The 22,658-nt window shown below is 40.5% G+C and overlaps 1 protein-coding gene across 4 annotated transcripts in view; it reads left to right on the plus strand.

The window, feature by feature from the left end:
- Window positions 1-22,658, plus strand: part of FSTL5 (follistatin like 5) — a 359,747-nt gene that overhangs the window by 299,033 nt on the left and 38,056 nt on the right. For 2 of the 4 annotated variants that reach the window (XM_081875293.1, XM_081875294.1), the window contains 4 exons: window positions 696-857; window positions 1,562-1,696; window positions 18,264-18,290; window positions 22,047-22,165. In XM_081875293.1, the coding sequence (XP_081731419.1) occupies window positions 696-857; window positions 1,562-1,696; window positions 18,264-18,290; window positions 22,047-22,165 (443 nt within the window). The remainder of the gene's footprint in view (window positions 1-695; window positions 858-1,561; window positions 1,697-18,263; window positions 18,291-22,046; window positions 22,166-22,658) is intronic. The other 2 variants (XM_081875295.1, XM_081875296.1) reach the window with 1 other exon arrangement.

The following is a 22,658-nucleotide window of genomic DNA, read 5'->3' on the forward strand; positions in this document are numbered from 1 at the left end:
TTCAGAGTGAGACATTTAGTCCATCTAGCTTAGTATTGTGTACACTGATGGATAGGGGCTCTCAAGGATTTCAGACAAGAAATCTTTGTCCCAACCCTACCTCAAGATGCTGGGGATTGAACCTGCATGCAAAGCAGCTGTTTTACCACTGAGCTATGGCCCTTCCCAAATTATACGACAGAGGTCAATATCTGCTAGGAGACATTTACATGCACACTTTCATAATTTTATTGGTGTGCCACCTTTCCACAGTTCAAACCATGTTCAATGTGGCTTACAACATGAAGAAAGGCATAACTACAACAAAAGCAGTAATAAACAATAAGCAAAACATTAAAATACACAACCAAACTGAACAATTTCCACATAAATCACAAAATCTGAAATAAATATACAGAAAACCCAACAGCAACAACCCCTCCTCCTCAGCAAAATCCCCGGAACAAAACCCCAGCCCAAGAGTCTGCTCAGCAGCCATAGCTTTTTGTGGCTGGAGCCAGTCAGGGCCCAGGAGGAAAAGGCCTACAAGGCAGGGAGCAGGTCTTCCAGGACTCGTGGTCAAGATGGTCAATGTCACGATTTCCTTCTGCTTTGCCAATGATACACGGCTAAGCAGTTGTTATCACTGATTAATTTTTAGAATATGTTTGTGTTTGCATTCCATTTGATTTATCATGCTTTTTTGTCTATTTCAGTTCCGCCAGTCATAAGAGTGTTTCCCGAAAGCCAAGCAAGGGAGCCTGGTGTTACAGCCAGCCTTCGGTGCCATGCAGAGGGTATCCCCAATCCAGTGCTTGGCTGGTTGAAGAACGGGATTGATATAACTCCAAAGTTATCTAAACAGTTAACTCTTCAAGGTAAAAGCGTAGGCATGTCTTTTTATCTGCACTACAAAGACTTCGGAGAGCAACGTGAACTTTTAAACTGGTGTAATTTATTTATCATGCCTTCAGGCAGAGCCTTGAGCAACAGGTATGATGTGTTAACTCCACCTCAGAAGTGAAGCTGACAGTTCTGAAGTCTACAAGTAACCTGTTCCATATATGTTTTCCTTTACTTCTCTGTCTATAGCTATTTTCAATCCACCTTAGTATTTTGTGCGAGTGTATCAAGTAATCTTTTTAGGAAATGTTTCCAATTTGAAGTGGTAAGTTTATTAAAAAAAACCAAGCACATGCTGTTTAACCAACTAACATATCTTCTCCTTTAATCTGTGAATATCAGTTTCTGAATTAGCATTTTTATAGACCAAATCCAATGCCTCTCTCTACCTGAGAGTTCACACGTGCATCGATTGAGCTATGATGAAATGTGCACACATTGGCACTGAAATAGAAAAAGGCATTGCTCCTCTCTGATAGCAAGCAGAAGAATGTGCATCATTGACGAACTGCATATTTGTGGCCACATTTTATATCCCCCAAGTTAGGGGAGTTCAAGGAGGAGAGACAAAAGCTTTAAACGGGCTGGGCTAAAACAAATACTACCTGTTTCATCTTGCAAGCAAAGTGACACAACAAAAACCATAACTCACGTACTCCTTTTTTTCTTCTGCACCCAGCAAATGGCAGCGAGGTCCACATTAGCAATGTACGCTATGAAGACACAGGAGCATACACCTGTATTGCAAAGAATGAAGCAGGAGTGGATGAAGACATCTCTTCACTTTTTGTGGAGGATTCTGCTCGAAAGACACGTGTGTACTTTTTATCTTTTTCTCATACCTAGAGAAGAAAAGCTATCAGTAACTGATAGGAAGTACTTAGAAACCATAGGAGACACACACATAAGAAAAAAGTTTTACTGTCTCATAATATGTTTTGAGACATCCCTTGGAATGTTCTGATTGAGGCTAGATCATCAAATGTGGCAGGTTCATATAACTGGAAAGAGGTCAAATCACTGTAGCCTGCTAGTTTTCCCAGAACATGCTCTGCAAGGATTGCCTTGGCATCCATGTAATTGCCACAGAAATAACAATCCCTCAAAAGCAATACTGACAAAAAGTAACAACAGATCCCTATTTAAGAGGTAACAGAGATTGTATCTTTATTTTCACTTAGTCTTGCCTCTCATTCCTCAGGGGAACTGATTTGTTTATGAAATCTATGAGTTTTCAGATATAATTCTAAATAGCTCTTCCGGGAATTTAGGGTGTAAGTAACTGGCCAAACAGCCTGACTGAAACTGCAATAAATATCTTGTCTTCGGTTTGGTTACAATAGTGTGTGTGTGTGTGTGTGTGTGAGAGAGAGAGAGAGAGAGAGAGAGAGAGAGAGAGAAGAGACAGAGAGTGATATTAGTAATTTAAGGCTTTAGTGCCTCCTTCCTGCTGCAATCTCCAGAACCCTCTGAAAAGCTGCTTTCCAGAATGGTATTTGGTGTGACATGGGTGGAATAATAAGAAATCAGGGACCACCTTTGTACAAATAGGTGTGCTTGTTAGGGCACCATCGGATCTCAATCATTAACATCTAAGGTGTGAGGTCTGTTCAGTCATATTTTTGACTTTATTATCTGGGAATGCATTGGAAATCTTATGGAAGGGAAATGTGTGGCTTCAGGGAGTCAGCATAAATATCAACAACAATTATTTCCTTGATTTGTGCTGTATTTGCTTACGGTGTGTGGTTTATGGAAGAAGTTGATGTACTAGACATGAACTTTAAGTGTTGACCAAGCAAAATTCCATTTCCCAGTGCTTTCCGTGCCTGGCTTATTGCCATAGAAGTGTCAGGCATCAAAAGTGGGGAGAGAGACCTCCTTTGTGCATCTACAAAAATAAAAATAAAAAAATACAATGGTAGAAAGTGTAACTAGATGAGAATGGGGGTTGGATGCAGGGGTGTGTAGGTGGGAAGGTGATTTTTTTCCCTAGTTAACATTCCCCCCCCCCATGACCAAAGAGAAATGTAGTACTGTACTCACTTTGTTTTGAAGTGAGCATTATTAGTCACCAAGGTTTGTATAAATCAAATCAAATGTTTATTCGGCTTTACGCCCATCATGAAACACAACACAACAAAACAAATCAAATAAAACAGCGGACTCGTACAAGCCACAAGTAGCATAACACAGTTCACAACTCACAAGGACAAATATTAGCCAATTCATAAGAAAGGTTTAAGATTAAGATTAAGATTAAAATTAAAAAAAATTTGCACTACACTAAAATCAATATCTGATGTCGTTATAGAAAATTCTTATAACTATCAATAATCAGCTAACATTCCATTCCGTCTCTTGTACGAGAGGACGGCTGTTAGGAATTTAGCAACCTGTAGGGTAATATAAGGATCCACATCTTGAAGAACCCAGGCAAGCTGTAGGTCTACTGGTTTGTCAGTGATAGGCTGGATTATGGAGTTTAGTATGCTAGCACGGGCTGAACTGTACAAAGGGCAGATAAACATAACATGATGTAGAGATTCAGATGTTTTCATTTCACAAGCACACATTGAAGGGACTTGGCCCTTAGTGAATCTACCGTATTTTTCACCCTATAGGACGCACCGGCCCATAGGACGCACCTAGTTTTTTTGGGGGGAAACCAAGGAAAAATTTTTTTTCCTTTTTTTTATAATATTTTATTGAGTTTTACACAAAAAGAGAACAAAAAAACCAATTTTTTTTCCCGTCCAGGTTTGCGCAGCCATCCCCAAGCTAGAAGAGGGAGACGGAGCGCTCCGTCTCCCTCTTCTGCCTTCAGGGACAGCTTCTCTAGCCTCCGTGGGGCAGCGGCTTGCCCTGCTGTCCCCCGAGCTGGTGGGGCTGGTGATGGGGAGAAGCAAGCTTGCTTCTCCCCCCCCCCCGCCAGCCTCCAGACCAGGTCCGGGAATAGCGGGGTGGCAGCGCTCCGCCTCCCTGCTATCCCCCCAGCTTGTGGGGCTGGCGGGGGGGGGAGAAGCAAGCTTGCTTCTCCCTCTCCCCAGCCTCCAGACCAGGTTGGGGAATAGCGGGGTGGCGGCGCTCTGCCTCCCCTCTATCCCCCGAGCTTGTGGGGCTGGCGATGGGGAGAAGCAAGCTTGCTTCTCCCCCCCCCCCGCCAGCCTCCAGATCAGGTCGGGGAATAGCGGGGTGGCGGCGCTCCGCCTCCCCGCTATCCCCCGAGCTTGTGGGGCTGGTGGGGGGGAGAAGCAAGCTTGCTTCTCCCCCCCCACCAGCCCCCAGATCAGGTCGGGGAATAGCGGGGTGGCGGCGCTCCGCCTCCCCTCTACCCCCCGAGCTTGTGGGGCTGGTGGGGGGGGGAAGCAAGCTTGCTTCTCCCCATCGCCAGCCCCCTGATCACGTCGGGGAATAGCGGGGGGGCGGCGCTCTGCCTCCCCGCTATCCCCCAAGCTTGTGGGGCTGGTTGGGGGGAGAAGCAAGCTTGCTTCTCCCCCCCCCCGCCAGCCTCCAGACCAGGTCGGGGAATAGCGGGGTGGCGGCGCTGCGCCTCCCCGCTGTCCCCCGAGCTTGTGGGCTGCAGGCTGCTGCCCGCAAGCCTTGCGAGCCCGCAGGACCTCCCGCCAGGCTTGCAAGGCTTGCGGATAGCTTTCTGAAGCCTGCATTTGCCCCATAGGACGCACACGCATTTCCCCTTCATTTTTGGAGGGGAAAAAGTGCATCCTATAGGGCGAAAAATACGGTATGTCTCAGCACGTTTGTTGGAAAGACATTAAACCTAGCTCTAATGAAGGCATGTCGGTGAGATGCGGCCATAAGCGATGTTAAGTAGGACGGAGTGCGGTAGATAGGGGTTATGCCGAAATTTAACGGCGAGCAGACTCCACCAGCAGCTACGAAATTTTGGTATAGCTCCGCATCATCCAGCCTTTGATTTATACACCTTTTTGCCACATTTAGATCCAGTTTGAGCAATTCAGTGGGCGAGATCTCATAGGACAGCAATTTGGCATGGATTTTTCCTGACCACAAATTTGTGAAGTCATCTCGCCACATGCATTGAATGAGATAGTGGTTCGGGAGTTTATGCCATAGGGATATCCAATAAATCAAAACTCTCCTCCATATAACTAACTCCACTGATGGGATCTTCATTTCTAAGCGAATAGCCGCATTACTTACGCATGTTGGTAATTTTAAAAGTCGGCGTAAGAATTGGCTTTGAAGTGACTCTAACGGTGAGAGGTTTGCAAAGGCAGCCCATAAAGTTGCAGCATAGGCCATTGTGGCCATCACCTTGATGCTATACACTTTCAGGGCCGCAGGGATGAATAAGGCCCCCTCAGAGTAGAAAAAACGAAGGAGGGAATGTGATAGGACTTTTGTCTTGTTTTGAAGATATTCAACATGCGCTTTCCGCCCTAAATTATATTGAAAATAAATTCCTAAATATTTAAATTTGTGTACTTGTTCGATTTTCGTGCCCTCCAGTTTCCATGAATAAAGTTTTCGACTCCTTGAAAATATCAGTACTTTGGACTTGGTGTGGTTGATAGACAGATGATTAGAATGGCAATATGTCGCAAAAATCTTTAGTGCCCTCCTTAAACCCACTCTGGAGTAAGAGAGTAGTAGAGCATCATCTGTGTAGAGAAGTAAAGGACAACGGTAATCTGCTATACGAGGGGTGTGGATAAATTTGTGTGAGACGGCTAATGGGTTCCTCATATCACTGGGTTTGTATAAAACTTATAGAGCAATAGTATACACATTTGCACAACACAAAGTCCCACTGCGTTCAATGGGGCTTATTGCCAGGTAGCACTAAGGTGTAGATTGGCTTCCCATTGCAATTAATTTTTGACTGGTGGTTTTTGTAGATCCTTGAGATTACCTTTCTAATTCTAATGACTGGAGATGGAAATGGTATTTCTAAATGTGAACTTAGTTGCTGAGAAAATTACCACATAATTCAAATGTTTTTCAAGCCTTCTGCTGCTTCTCTTCCTAGCTAGGCTGACACTGACATTGTCATAAATATATAGAAGGAAGCACAATTATAGTTACAGTAGTCATCTATGTCAGTACATCACTTCTAAGAATGTTTCATAGCATTGGATACTATTCAATAATTTGATTATCTGGCTGAAGAATAAAACACTACTTGATATATTTGGTGGCCTCTTACAAGTAAATGTCACAAGTGCCATCTGTCTTCAAATGGCAGCTTCTCTGCTATGTTGTCTAGGTGATGAAGTGAAATTGAATGAAATTAATAGTCGCTAGTGAGGCTGTTTACCACCTGGTAGCAGTAATTCTTGCACAGTCAAAATAGACCATAACTGTGCCTAATAAAAACTTGTCATTACAAAACGGATATATCTTGACCCTCATCCCCACACAATAATATTCCTAGAAGCTCTCCAACAGGCTTGAGCCACACAATCTTGTGCTCAGTTCCACTGAAATCACTAGAGTTACATATGCTCGGGTAGATGCAGTACTCCTCAGTACGACTAATATTTAAAAGAAAACAGTAGTTGATTTATCACAATGTGAACTTTGCAGGTAACCTAACTGACTGTTAATACAAGCAAACCACACACTTCAAAGCCAGTCTTGCCACGGGCGAATTGTGTTCAGAATCTCCGGCTGTTTTTTATTTGTATGTTTATTTTGCTTTTGCCAATCAGCAGCCCCATATGGCAAATGAAGTTACTCTTGGGAAGGTGTGGGAAGCCAACCCTCCCCCCCCACACCTCATATCCCTATACTAAATGTTATGTGCTAAACCTCCATAAAGCAGCTGGTGGTGCTGCCTGAATGGAGAGGATTGGTGCACGGAAAGAAGAGTTCAGTGCCCTTCTCCTGCTTATGAATCATCTGCTTAAAATCACACACGCCACAACCAATTCACATTTAAACTGTGCCACCTGCATTCTAAGGCAGGATGTTAGCAACAAAAGAAGCTGCCTTATAGAAAGTCAGGGAGTTTGTCTGTCTAACCCATGGGTAGGCAAACTAAGGCCCGGGGGCCGGATCTGGCCCATTCGCCTTCTAAATCTGGCCCGTGGATGATCTGGGAACCAGCGTGTTTTTACATGAGTAGAATGTGTGCTTTTATTTAAAATGCATCTCTGGGTTGTTTGTGGGACATAGTAATTCATTCATCCCCCCCCAAAAAAAATATAGTCTGCCCCCCCACAAGAATAGTGGACCGGCCCCCTGCTGAAAATTTTTGCTGACCCCTAACCCAGTATTGTCTGTTCTGACTGGCAGAAGCTGTCCAGGCAGGATGTTCTCCTTCAGCTGCTGTCTGTTCTATTTAAGAGGGGAAGGGGATGCCAGATATTGAACCTGGATCATTCTGCATGCAAAGCATGTTCTCTACCACTAAGCTTTGGTCTCCTCAAATTAAGTTTGGTTCCTTCTCAGTGGTAATCTCAGTGGTTCCTTCCAACTATTCCACCAATAGCTTCATTCTAGCCCCTGCCCTCAAATCACAGTTCCTTTCTTCTTTGTATGCTATTCCCCAATCTCAGTATTCATTATCATTACCTCCCCCGCTCCCTACTCTGTATGCATTTTTTAAAAAGCCTATCACCATTCATCATACGATACAATAATCTTTATTGTCATTGTCCCATACAGAAAAAAAATCTACATCAGACATTCAAAAACCAACAAGCCTGCTATCCCAGCTATCCCAGCTTGGTTAACCCCCTAAAAACTCTACCCCATAATTAAATGCAATAAACTCCCATAGAGACTACCTTAGGTAAAGGTAAAGGTACCCCTGCCTGTACGGGCCAGTCTTGACAGACTCTAGGGTTGTGCACCCATCTCACTCAAGAGGCTGGGAGCCGGCACCGTCCGAAGACACTTCCGGGTCACATGGCCAGCGTGATAAGGCTGCACTGGTGAGCCAGCACCAGCGCCACACACGGAAACGCCGAGACTACCTTACACTGTGTTTAAAACCAAAATCGCATTTGGACAGAAGCTGTTTCTCAGGCAGCTAGGCCTAGTCTTTATAACCCTGTACCTTCTTCCAGAAGGCAGAAGCTGAAAGAGATCATTTCCGGGGTGCGCACTATCCTGCACCATCTCTGCAGCTTTCTTATGACACCTGGAAGCATAGATTTGATCCTGTCCCTTCCATACCTTATGAGGCGGCAGTCCCTGCCTTTCATCTTTTTAATATTATCAGTGGTCACAAATGTTGAAGGAATGGGAGCAAGTGACAGAATGCATGTCCCTTTGCTTCAAACTTCTCAAAATATGTTCCCCATGGAGCTCATTCATTGTGAACTATTTAGTGGATGATAATCCTGATCTACCTCACAAGGTTGTTTTGGTTGAAAGAAACAAAGATATTGGAACAGTTTGTTTTCTTAAAAGCACTGTATAAAAGGGAAATAATGAATGCTATGGTTGCAAAGCATGAAAAATATTATTCTTTCTGGAATTAAACCCATGAAGCTGACTAGTAAAACTTAATAATACGATAGGTAAGGAGATGATTTACTTCTTATTTTCTTTTTATAAAATAAACCTTAAATCTGAATTTATAAGACATTCAAGAAGTACTACGAACCATAAAATGTGAGGCAGGTGAAATGTTTTTTGCCAAAGCTGAGCAAACACAGCACAAAACACCAAGCATGTTTTTTACTTCCGTCGCTCAGTCCCTTCCTTCCCATCTATCAAGCTAATTTGGAACATCACCAGCCAGCGCATGAGAACATAAATCACCTGTAAGGACCTCCCTATGGTAGGTCTCTTTTAGTAGAAAGCTCAATCCTGATAATTCTAGCATTTTCCTTGTCACTGTGCTTTAGTTTGCAAGTGAACAGAACAGACATTTGCTGTGAACTTCAGATTTGATTGATTTTTGGGGTTTGCCTTGTATAAGTCAGAGCTGAAGTGATTGCTATGGCAAAAGGATTAAACCAAGAATTGTAAATCTGAAAAGTAATATTGATTTCAGCGATAATTTACTACAGCATGCCCAATAATTGTGCCAAGCCTCTTAGCTGCGTATTTACTTGGTTCTCTCGGAACCAGGTAGCAGACATTCTGATTTTATTGTAAATAGGAGACACAATCATGCTTAAGTTAAGCACTTTGAACTTATTCCTATTGATTTCAATGAGAAAACTGAAGTACTTGTTTTGTTCTCTCCCAGTGAAATCAATGGAACTTCAAGGTGCTTAACTTTTAAAAGATAATCTTTATGGTGAGTAAATATACTAAACATTATTATTACTATTATTTTTAAAATAAGGAATCTGGTTCCCTCAGTCCCACCGAACAATTTTCACCATGGCATCCTCATGCCAGAGTTCTCCGTCAGTGCCCATATTTGAATTTTTCAATGACCTATATTGTGTTATTTGTAACCTAATCTGTCAGTTGCTCTTGCACAATGAGTATACCCAGTGCTATTTTTCTAGAAAAGGAGTCACCAGAACTCACCATGAACAACTCCCTTCTTCTCTTACAATGGCAATGGCACCCATTTGAGAGGTGCTGGAACTGAGTTCTGGTGAGTTCCACCTGAAAAGAAGTCCTGAGTATATCTAGTTTCATAAGGGACCCCAAGAGTCATCTTGTCCAATCCCCTGCAATGCAGGAATAATTTAATACTCACATGCAAATATGTTGTTGAAAATAGAATGATGATAGCAACAAAGGAGGAAAAAATTAAAGTCCAAAAGTTTTAGGCAAGAGAGTAGTATATTATACAGAAGTGCCTTGCTGAGATTCCTGCTGCCTTACCCCTCCCCTCCCTCCCTCCCAGTAAGCAACAATGACCCACCTACCAGGAAGCTAGTATAGTGGCATTAGAAGAGAAATAATGAGGAGCCCTGGCTCTCTTCTATAGTCACTCTCTCCATGTTCTTCGTCTCAATGGCTGCAACACCAGATGTGTCAGTGTCAAGATTAACCTGCGCTGCCATCATACAGTTCTTTTTCCATTGTTCTCCATTAGCACAATATATATACCGGCTCCATTATTCTTAGGTTCTACTTTTGGCAAAGTAACCCTCCGCTGCGTAAATCCATCACAGAACACTTCAACACCTGCTTTTCTGGCTTTGATGGGTAAAAAAGAAAGTGCCCTAGTTTAGTTATATGTCTTCCAACTTGCTATCGAGAGAAAGTTCCATGTGGTCCAGACATCAAACCTGTCGCAAAGCCTGCTCTGTGTTGTAGAGTTATACAACTTTTATGAATTAATACAGATGAAAGGTTTTGGTCATAAGCCTCGGTAGCTTTCTTCTTCGTCTAAAGGAATGTGCAGTAATGCACATTAAAGAAAAAAGAAAAAAAAGTTTCACAATATAAAGTTCAGTCTTGACATACCTTCTCACCACAGCCCTGGAGATAGCTTTTTGGACCTCATGCATCATCTGCTTGCCTCTAAAGAGGAGCTTGGGAGGGCTGGATTTTGTTGAGTGTGATAAAGGTTCTTATATCTCACTGGGCCGTACAGAAGTAAAAGATATGAAGCATCCATTTCTCTTCCGCTGGATTTCTTTGACAGCAACAACAAAATCAGAAACTTGATTTTACTGGTGAGAAGTGGTTAATATGAAGCAAACCTTCAAAGCATTTACATTATACTTACACTTAGAATTTGAGATTAGATTTTAAAGATGTAATAACCTACAGTGTGGTTTGTTAGGAGATTAATATGCTGGCTTTTATAGCAGGCAGGAAAATGGAGTGATGGATAAGACCTTCAGTGGACTATGTGATGCCTGTTGCTGTTAGCAAGAATAAAAGGAAATAAATAGTCTGAGCTTTGGCTTTGGTTGCAGTTGGAGGATATAATTTTATTTTAAAGTTTCCTGCAGATAACACACTCTTGTCACATTTCTGCTCCCGAGAGAAGCCAGTACTACTAAGATGATAACAATTCATCATCAAAATGGAAATTCAAGATTAAAGTCAATGAAAAACACTGTGAAAGCATTTTATCCTGCAGTTGTTACATTTTTGTCTTCAAGAAGCAATGAGTTAAGCTTCTTTGACAGCTTGGCGCAATTTTAACAAAAGATGGTAATCTGGTAAACCCTTTTGACACTCCTATTAGTATTGGAACAACTTAATATATCTCTCAGTCCTAAGAGATTTTTCAGTCCTTTGTATATACGTAACATGCCCGTTTGCACATTGTCAACACTTATTTTATATGTATTGTGTTCTAGCATAATCACAGAAGTATAATAATTAACTCCACAAGACACTTCATGCAAACTCCAAAATTCAGGAGTCATAAACTTAAGAGTTGAAATGTGATTTGGAAATAAAGTTACATCGCAGTCCACAAAACCCTGTTGTGTCCTTGTGAGCCCATAAACTGAAAGATAGCAAGGCCTGTTCAATCAGACCAAAGGCCTATGTTGTTCAGCATCCTGTTCAGACAGTGGCCTATGAAAAACCCACAGACCGAGCAAGAGTGCAACAATGTTCTCCCCACTTGGGATTCACAGCAACCGGCATTCACAGCCACAGTGCCTCTGAGAGTAGAGGCAGAGCCATCATGGCTAGTAGCCATTCATAGCCTTAACCTCCATGGATTTGTCTGTTCCTCTTTTAAAGCCATCCTCTATGGCAGCCATCACTACATCTTGTGAGATAATGTTCATTGGTACATTAGCTTCATACCTGTGATTGGGAGGCCTTAACATTCAGAGTGTCAGTTAAACAACAATAGGACAATTATTTCTATTATGTTCCTAAAGGACAAGCAGAGCAATCCTAAACCCATGATCCACGCTGCTGGTAGGGTTTAGGTGTTTCGTGAAGGTATCCCTCTGCTGGGCACATTGCAATGGATCAACTGGAACCAAAGCCCTTCCAATTCTGAGGAGGTCCCTGAACTGTGTCTTCAGGCTGTGCCAGTTTGCATAGCAAAACAGGTGCAAAACATCCCACTCCACCTTCCGCATTGACCAGCAGGAACTGGCAGAACTGCAGATGTGGCTGGAAAATCCAGCCCAAGCTAGGATTGCTCCTTAGACTCAGTTGGTGGGGATCCTATAGCTCATAATAGAACCCTGTTCCTTCAGTCTGTGGCACGCACGCACAGGCAGTCAGATTGTCACCTTACAGGGAATAGGAGATTTGTGTGCCCCCTTCCATAAACCTATCCAGCTCTTCTCAAAGTCTGGGGCTGCAACCCTAACCCTGGGAGTAAGCCCTGTGGAATTCAGTAGGATTTACTTCCAAGGATTGCCACCTGACTAGCTAAAGGCAGCTCTGCTATGTCCTAGAAAAGATTTCTCTGTGCATGGGCAATGTACCTGTGGCAGGCTAAATTGAGCCACTACTATTTTAGTGTCCCCTGTCTTTCTTTCACAACATTAACAATGATTACTGAGTGCATACTGTGGTGGTGCATTTGTATAAATTATGTTAGCCACAGAAGGATAATATACTCCAGACCAGGACCCTGTGACCATCATCTGAAGCCCTTCTTCATGCGCCTCTTCCACATGAGGTCCAAAGGGTGGCAACACAATCTTATATTTCTATGTTGTGAACTGCCCAGATATCTGCAGATGAAGGGCAGCATGCTAAGTAAATAAATAAATAAATAAATAAATAAATAAATAAATAAATAAATTACTCCCAGGGTGTACTATAGAGATGGTGATGATGATGTTTAAAATAAGACTGACTTAAGACATAACAACCATAGAGGAATCATGTGTGACTCACTATTCTTCCATCACTGTAAGGTCTCCCACCCCCTCTAGGTCTGTTGAGAAGGCATTTTAAATCCTCATGCTCTCACACATCTTCCAAAGGGGTTCTTTGTCTCCCCAGAACGTGCCAGATTCCTCAAAAGTAGCCATGGTGACCCATCTTAAGTCATGTGAACATCTGAGGTCACCGTTAACGCTTTGATTGATGAACTCTCAAGGATACCCTATGAATATATTTCAAACTTGGATCCCTGTTCCTTGAAGGCCCCAGGATGACATTTTAAAAAGTGTCTTTATTCATGTTTGAAACAGAGGAATCGCAAGCATATCCTAACCTTGAGGTCCCTTTATTTGTGTGACACTTGCTCGTGATAGAACTGTGGGAATGGGATATCATATATATCGAACATTATCATTGACGTTACACTGTAACAGCATAATAAACTGCTTGAACTTCTGTTGCACCATTTCCCGGGTCACAGATGTAATATAAGATGGTATTCAACTCAAAGTAAACCTATTGAAATTAATGGACTTAACTTAGTCATGTTCTTTAATTTCAGTGGAGCAGCTGTGTGTAAGATTTAGTGGAATAGCATCTTAGCTTTTCAGCTATAATATTTTTCAAACAGATATTTCTTAAAAAAACCCCACTATTGATATTTTTATTATTATGATAATTTTCAAAAGCTTACTTTTAACAATAAAGGTTAGATCTGAATTTCCTCTGGAATATTTTTTTAAATAATGCTGTTCCGTTTCAGGCGATCTGGATTTCATGTTGTTTACCTGTTAGTGAAGTGAGAGGAAAGTTTGCCACCCAAATATTTTGCAGTAATTTACAGATGAGTTGAATATTTGATGCCCAATTAATATTTCATCCTGCATTTTTTATTCTTTAACATCCATTACAGTTCCCCATGTTACCCGGTTAAGCAGCTGTGACTCTGTCACATTCTATGAAGCAACTTCTATAAATCCTTTCATCTGTTCACCCACAGCAAGCTGAAAATTATCTGCTTCCTGCATTTTGTGTCTAGAGGCTATGTTTAAAAAATAATATGCCTTTTCGCTACCATTAAATAGATCAATTTCTAACACCAGGGCCTTTTTTGCATGTCAAAGTCTTATCACCTAAGAAGAGGTTATGTGCTCTGAATACTACTGACTTCTGAGGTTCATGGCCATCTTCTCCTGCCAGGCCTATAGAACAGCATAAGGCTAAAAGCTTTTTTGACTCTGATTTATTGTCTAAATTTCTTCCACAGGGTCTTTCACAGGTCTCTCTTGCATCTCATACACAGCAATGCCTCTTTACCTCATTTCTCTGGGAATAGGTTGTGCTGGCATTTTATGATATGCCTAGGTATGCAGAGCTGAACAAAGGCTTTCCAGGGACTCAATCTCAAACATATTTTTTTATTAAAAAAAAAAAAAACAGCAACTGTTGGGGTCATCTTTGTTTCCAAAGCCCATAAAGCATCTGTAGATTACCAAGGGTTTATTTATAAAACAAGATTCAGTAGTTATCTCTGGGGTTATTATTCTAAGGTTATTGTCTTGAGATAAAAAACCCTGTCTACAGAATTTTCAGAGAAAGGAAATTTCAACTGCACATAACTAGCTTGTGGGGAATTTATGCAGTCTGGAGAACTCTGTGGTTTCTATAGATAAAACACATCATTTTAATTATGTTGTGGTTGGAGTCAGACCTGCTGCTCTTTGAATGGAAGGGCTCCTTCCATTCTGAACAGTGAGCTGGATCAAGCCGAGGTGCCCAAAATGGACACTCCTGCAGGTCAAAGAAGGGAAGTTAGTTTTGCTGATTCCCCTTTCCCTTTGTAGCCCCCTGTAATGGTTCTAGGGGGTTGCTCATGCGTAAGTTGCCGCCACTCTTGGCTTGGTTGCCTGGTTGAACCCTTTCTGTCTGGACAGCCCTTCACTGCGTGGCTGTCTCAGTCGCTGGCAGAATCCGTCAGTGGGCGTTTCTTAAACTTCTTCCAGCAAAAAAGTTCTTTGACGCCAAGTCTCCTCCTACTCTCCCTGCGCGGAAGTCTTCTGCGCAGGGAGGGTGTGGGCAGCGGAGCACCTGTGCTCTCCCCACTAGTCTCCGTTGAAGAGTCCTGGAGCCTTTTCTCCGATTCCCCCATCTCCCCCCCCCCTTCTCTCCTGGTGTTACGTTGATTTCCTTCCCCAGCAGCTGGGCTGCCTCTCTCCCTGCTCGGACCCTCTCCGGCATTGCTCTGGAGCCTTCCCTCCACCTCTGTCTCTGATGGCAGTTCCCTGACACCCCCCATTGGCACTTCCCATGCTGGCCCCCCAAGCACCCAGACCAGATTTTTGAAGGCTTTAGGCTCTCCATGGAACTTATCATTAAAAGATATAAAGAATTAATGATTTAAGATGACAAAGATTGACAGTTATGGAGTCATGGAAAGGGACACCAAGTTAAAATGGACATTTGCAGGACCTGTGGCAAGAGACTCTTCAGGCCAACGAAATAAGCCAATGTTAGTGTGGAGACCCTACAATTTTTAAAGACCAAGGGGATTGCACCTAAGCAATGGGTGGGCAATCTAGAATTAGCAGCAGGGCTTCTGTGGATTCAGGAAGCAAACAACAGAAATCAGTGGAGAGAACTTGAAGATGTGTATAGCCAAATATGGATGTGAGATGCTACAAAAGAAGACAAGTGTGGAGTTCCACACTGCACAATTCTGGATCCTAACCATGCCCTCATTTTTTCTGGAATTTAAGGTTGAATATAAGGTTGTATTCAACTAATGTTTAGTCAGAATAAACTCATTGAAATGAATGAACTTAAGTTAGTCCTGTCCATTAATTGTGATAGGTCTCCTCTGAGTAAACATTAGTTGAACACAACCCTTACTAAATAATAAATACAATTCTACCACTTTCTTATAACTCCATCAAGGTGGTATATAGGAAACAGAAAATGCAATCATTAACTCTGGCTGATCCAATATTAGTCCTGGATTCATTTATACCTGACTGGGACCTTAGACAGGACCAGTCACATTTATTGATTGCATAGTATGTTTTCTGTAGGGTAGCTCCTAAATAATTTGAAACTTCAGTATATCCAGGGACTACTTCTGGGGGAAAAACGGAAATGGATCTGTTTTGTCAGGAGACCTACAAGCTTAGATGGGATTCCACCCCCTACCCAATCTCCAGTAACCTGTCATGGGGATTTCGGTTGCAGAACTCTTCACAGCACTTACCTTGATACCTCAGCAGTCATATTGTGTATCTAGGCTGCCCTCAGATTTTTCTCTCACCTCTTCCACCTGGGATTTGGATTTTCTGCCTGTTATCTCTCCTTTCTTTCTCAATCTTATACTGTGTACCAAATCACTCAATGCCATTACCTACAAGTACGACTTTACCAATGATTGAGGCCTTGAACCAAGGCTCAGAGGACCCAGTCCTAATTAAATCTGTGTCTTCTCAACCATGAATCTTAATGATAACAGAGATAAACAGAGATTCAGAACAAAGTTGCCACAGTTGTTGTTGTTGTTGTTTTATATTGTAGTTCCTGTGCTTTTAACTTGGCATGTTATACCAAATCCAAGTGCAGATTTCCCCACTTTTTTTTCCAAAGCCAGGGAAAATTGGTTCTTATGTAGCAAAATTTTGTTGTATTAAAAACTGTGATACATTTTCTGCATAACTGTCCTTGAACTGCAAATATACTCAACCAAATATTGATTCAGTCAATAAAACCTTGCAGTTAATGCACAAAAACGTTGCAAAATTAGCAAATATATCTGTTAATAGGTAGGAAAGTAGTATTACATTTCTTTAGATGAGACTTTTTACTTGTATATTCATTGGTTCATTGCTCTCAAAGTAATTTAGCTACAGTTTTGGTAATGAACTTACTTGTTTCCAATGATAAAAGTGGAATATTCAGATAATCTTCCAGAATACAAAGTGTTTATTGGATTAAACAACTCTTTCCAGCAAACTCAATGGAAGTTACAAACTAATAATATATGGCTTGCTGTTTCAATTTATTCACATTTTTTTTTCTGAGGCTGTCAGGATGAGAGGGCACTTTGTATTAGATAAACGTATGAAACGAGCGTAGTTTTATTTGCTGCCCAACTAGTATGTTTGCTTTTAATGCATTTTTATTGTATTGGAATCTATTGGTGGGTCTCTGGGCCACAATAAAGAATTCAGTTGAATTGGAAGAAATTTCCTCACAGATAGAACTCATCAGAGTAGTGTTACCCCACTGAAGCTCCATCCAAAAGAACTAAAGGTATCCCTTGAAACATACAAGAGAAAATGTCCTTAAGTTCTGCAAATATTTGGCCTGAAAGTTAACAGAAGTAGGGAAAATGCCAAATACGGGCAGGTCTTGTTGGCTACTGAAGGCAAATGTTTAAAGTCCATATTTGTTATACACTGACTAATACAAGATCTACCTTTGCCAGGGCCAAATGTGTGGTGGTGAGGGGAACTATGATGGAGAGACCCAGAGCACAAATACAAATATAACTTCTTAATGTCAAGAATTTGCCTTCCATGATTTTCTTTAATACTAAACATGAATGAGTGGCTATTAGTTTGGTCATGCTATTACTGATACATAATATAAGGGTTTTGCCTTAAGCCTACCAGCCCAATATTACAGGATTAGCTTAGGGAAATGGTTGGATTTTCAGTAGAGCAAATAAGATTCCTGCATAGCAGAGAAAAAAATAACTGGAGGAAGAAAACTAATTAACTTTCTGCCTTTTTCTTAAAATTCTAAGAAAAAAATATTGGTGTTCAAAGGTTCTTGTATACTATTGAATTCTCTGATGTATCATTTTCCTGTGAGTGATCTGTTTCTGAAATGTCTTAGCAACTTTTAACTTCTACTTTGATTGGGTTGTGTCTGAATTTGTCAATTTATTTTATGATGGTGTATGACTCTGCCTAGTTATGCTTCTAAAACAGAAAAAAATGGTCATAGGTTGGATAATAAGCATTTGGGGTTCTGTTTCGTTTTTCAGTTGTAAACGTTTAAACCCAAACTCCATGAACTGGAGCTCAAATCTCAATAATAATAATCTCTTGTAAATATACTAGAAAGTCTCTCTCTCTCTCTCTCTCTCTCTCTCTCTCTTTGCTACAGAAAATTATTGCCTTCAGTTTTGCATTTTGAAGGCACTAAGAAGCATCCCATAATCTTCAAAGGAGTCAAGAGCAGAGCAGTTCTAAAGTGTCATTCGAATGCACCACTCATATAATATTTTTTAATGTTTCACCTCTTTGAGATGCAGTGAAGTGTTCCCCTTTAGAATTATTCATTCTAAACACAATAGCACAATAAGACTAGCTGAAGTATCCCCATTGTCTATATTTCCACTTAAAAATCTTTTTTTTATAATAATAATAAAAAGGCTTTGTGGTTCACATTAGCTTATTCATTTTCATTGAAACGTGCTAAATTCTGGTCATAAATATCAAGTACAGTAAGTATATATCTAGGAATCAAACAATCAGAATTTGTTTTAGATAGTTGATGTGTGCAAATCAATCTTGTGTTACATTCCTAATTTTAGAAACTGATGTGCCATTGGGTGATATTTTCATACTCATCTGTGTCTTCTGTTCTTTTCCTCTTACATGCTGCAGTTGCAAACATACTGTGGAGAGAGGAAGGTACTAATATAATTTTCTCCCCATCCTGTAGTAATTTTCTTGTCTGATGTACATATTAAATTTATAGTTAGACAATAGCTATAGCCATTATGTTTTAATTATGCATTCATTCTTCACAAATAGATCTTTGCTTCTAATTCTGTTATACGATGTGTCATTGTCAAGGATAGAAAAAAAACCTAATTATTATTTGGGGTGGGGATGAATCCTTGGTTGCAGTATCTGTAAATGTTTATCTTTTCCTTCTCTATTTGTACCTAACAATAACCCATGTTTCTAAAAGGCTTATGGGCATATCTGAGTTACAGTTAAAACTCCCTGTGGGGACTGTGCCCTTAACTTGTCCTGTTGCTGTCATAAATCATTTGGCCAATCAGCTTATCTTCAGTCAGAATGTTGACCCAGGAATGTGAATCATTCTTATTTTGCCAAGAGTGCTATCTAGTGAAGCTCCCAGCGTAACAGAGAAGTGCTGTTATCTGATTACTTGGTGAGACAAAACTAAAAAGCTTTAAAACTTGGGAAGTTTGTGTGGGGTGGGAGAGGGAAGGTTGGAGTTTACCAAAACCTACAGCTTGTGATATAGAATATAAGATTACAGCCAGAAGTTTTAATTGTATTTATTATTATTTTTACCCTGCCCTTCCTCCCAAAGGAGCTCAAAAGACACTATGACTCAAGTGATAGACAAATATCCCTTAGCTGTTCTTTTCTTTTCTTTTTGCTTTCCATTTCTTTCTTTCTTTTTGGTGATAAGCAAATGTCCTTTAGCTCAGCTCAGAAGCAACATAGCATTTATTTACTAGTTGAGTTTTAGAGAGTTCGTCCTTAAAATTTGGAATCTTGGCCCATACTTTTTAGTTTAGGGGAAGTTTTCTTGCAACGGTGTGTATGTTAGGCAAAATTGTAAACACAAATGTGTGTATTAGGAAATTTTCACACTAAAATTAAAATGTTGACGAACTTACATACTGATGTGGAAATGTGGAAAATTGAACTTAAAAAATAAGGGGTATGAGAGAAACCAAAACTGACAAATTTTCCTATCCATACCTCCAGCCATGGTGCTGAACATGCCCACTCCCCTCCTTGGGGTGGCTGGTTGTGTGTGTTTTTAAGTGCAATAACTCATTCCATATGTCTAGTTTATTCCTCTGGTCTCACCACACATAGGGCACATTCAAAATATAAGAGAAAACAATGGGTAAAATAGTCAATATATGAAAGAGGAAAGCAAAAATCGATCCTGAATTATAATTTAAATTTCCAATCATGTAAATCTTGAAAGTACAATGTACAAATATTCAAATTCCTCAGTTATTACCTCCAACAAAAATAACTGTTTACATTTTAATAACCTAGCTTTTAAAAATAAATATTTACATTGCTCACATCTGAAACTGAGATGGTTATTGGCATACTGTTTTCTATAGGGGTTCAAGACATATCATGGAAAAATCTTGGAGTAGGCCCATTGAAATTAGTGAACATAACTTAGTTATGTCCATTAATTTTGATAGGTCTACTCCAAATATTACTAATATTGTATGCAACCTTTATGATTTTCAGAATCAACAGACAGTTAAGTACATAAGCGGAGGTATGACAAAATAGTAGGTAGGTTTTTGGAAAACATGTCAAAAATCAGAATTAGAGTGAGAAAGCCAGCAGTTAGAATGCATATGCTAGCTGGAACCTGTGTAACAGAAATAGAATGGTTTATATTAGGCAGTGTCTGCATGCTCTTTACTGTTCTTCAGAGAGATTTGAAATTTCCAAATGTCATGTTTTATTCACTGTCTTTGCTAGCAAAGCACACATACATATGGGGCTGCCAACTGTATACTGGCACCTGTTCCTATGCCCTGAACATACATTAGGTGACAGTGCTCCAAGCTGAGAAAAAATTCACTTGCTGATTTCTACAAATCAAGCTGCTATTAAAGACACAGGAACTACTTGTTTTGGGGTTGTCTCACAACTATAGATACACTCTTGTCAAAAGTAGATATCTACTTTCAGTGCAGTATTGGGATATATCAAAACCAATGACATAGCATGACCATTGAAATGCAGTGGTTCCTTTGAATGGCCATAATAACATGTTGAATTTCAGAGAAGCCATTGGAATATGTCAAGGTGTGTACCCTGGAAAGATGTGTCACTTGCTGGATACATTTTTATTTTTAGGCTGGCCTTTTAATTTATTTCAGACACACCTCTTACTGGTTTTTCTTCTTTTCTTTTATAACTTGCTTTGCTTTATCTGACATGTTTATTTTTAATAGCTGGCTTTACATTTGCCTTTGTAGGCAACCTTGAATGGTTTGGTTTTTGAACTAGAAAGATTCTAAACACTCAGAGAGAATTCTAGCTATTGCAGGTGACCACAGCTATGTATTGCTTTGTTCCTCCAAAAAGATGTAGCTGTCAGTTGAGTTTCTGAATGGACATGCAGGAGAATTGAAAAGGGTCAGGTTCTGCTAGCTGCCCTTGCCACTCTTCATTCCATCTTCATCTGCATAAAAAAATAAAATCAATTGAATTTCTGAATGGCCCTATAAATGCACTGAGATAGTTGCATCCTGCTAAATTTCCTTTAGATTTGGGTTTCGTAGTCTGCCAGGTCAATGAACAGATTCTGCATTCAGGTCACTGTGAGAAATTGAGCACTTATCTGTATGAAACAAGGAGCCATCCCCGACTAAGACCTTAGGAAGCTTACAACCCAACCCACCACTTCTCCCTGTCACCATTTTGATACCACATAGCCTGTATCAAGAGATCCTACAACAAACCCCCCAGAAGCACTACTAGTAATTCTGACACCATGTCAAAGGAGATTCCATCCCTAGTAATGTGTAAGAACTATGAAAAACTGAAGCACCAAGACAAAATAATGTGTGCAAAGAGGAGGTTGACCATGCAGGAACTAATTTCTTGATTTCCAGTTCTGTAGCCAATTTGTGAGAATGATGCTGTTTATTCTGTAACGCAATACCAGATATAATGGAGGGTTCCATGAATATTTGTGCAATAGAACGATCCTTTTACAGTGCTTCAAAGTATAGGGTTGTATGCAAACACTTCCACTGACACAAGCCAGGATGCTCACTTTTCATTGAGCACCTGGCCACCTGCACCATATCCCAGTCTGCTCCAGCAGATTCCTCAACACCTCAACTTTTTAAGGTTCATAGGTTGGCCAAGCTCTGGTGCCCCAAATTGTAGGGACAAAAGTTATCTTTGTTACAGCAAAGCTGGATGGGGTACAAACCATAAAATATATTTTCATATGATAAGACACACAAAAAATCACTTAGAAACCCAAACCCTCCATAATTTCTGTGTTGCCAAGAACCTCTGTTTTACCTCTTCCACCCCTCACAAATGGCACAATGAGAAAAAGTAAATAATTTATTATTCCTCGTTGATCCTAAATGAATAATAAATTCCTTACATTCTCTTTTGTTGCAGGTATTTTCAAAGTATGCCATATATTTCCAGACTAATATTCATGAAGGCATTTTGTTTCTCAGGGGGGTTATAATGTGAAATCTTGTATCACATTAAAGTTTCATTTTAAGTCTACAGTGTTTTTTTCTTAATAATCCCACAGGATTAGTTTAATTAATTTTACACACATTAACAAAATATTAACTGGCCAAAAAAATTAGTCAAAGCTTTGGTGCATGAACTTTTTTCCCCCCCTGAGTGGTTTAATTTTGTACTTTTAAACATGTTTTTGTTCCTAAGGTCTGGGAATTGGGAATATGTTCTATGTATTTTATGAAGATGGAATCAAAGTGATACAGCCAGTGGAGTGTGAATTCCAGAGACATATTAAGCCTAGTGAAAAGCTCCTTGGATTCCAGGCAAGTATTATGAAACATCTAGTTACTCTTTCCTTCCACCATGCTTGATATTGCAAAAAGCTGAATATGCTCTTTGAAATGTTCTATCTGCTAATGAAGCAACTGTTGACAAATGTTTCCGGCTCCTTTCTGTCACTGGGCCTCCACAATAATAGAAGACCCTGACTTGATTAGCTCCAAAGAACTATGGGCAGAAAGAGAAATGTGTCCATGCTGTGCCATGGACTCTCTTGCTCAAGCGTTTGTGGAAGTCTTAGCTCAGTATGGTGCTACAGTGTTACATTAGCTGTGCAGTAGTATGAATACCATGGCAAATATGGAAGATGCAGGCTGTAGCAACCAAACTCTAGAACAGGCTTCCTCAACCTTGGCCCTCCAGATGTTTTTGACCTACAACTCCCATGATCCCTAAGTAGCAGGACCAGTGGTCAGGGATGATGGGAATTGTAGTCTCAAAACATCTGGAGGGCCAAGTTTGAGGAAGCCTGCTTTA

Source organism: Podarcis erhardii (genome assembly GCF_964252035.2).
Source record: "Podarcis erhardii genome assembly, chromosome: 9".
In the NCBI taxonomy this organism is placed as follows: Eukaryota; Metazoa; Chordata; class Lepidosauria; order Squamata; family Lacertidae; genus Podarcis; species Podarcis erhardii.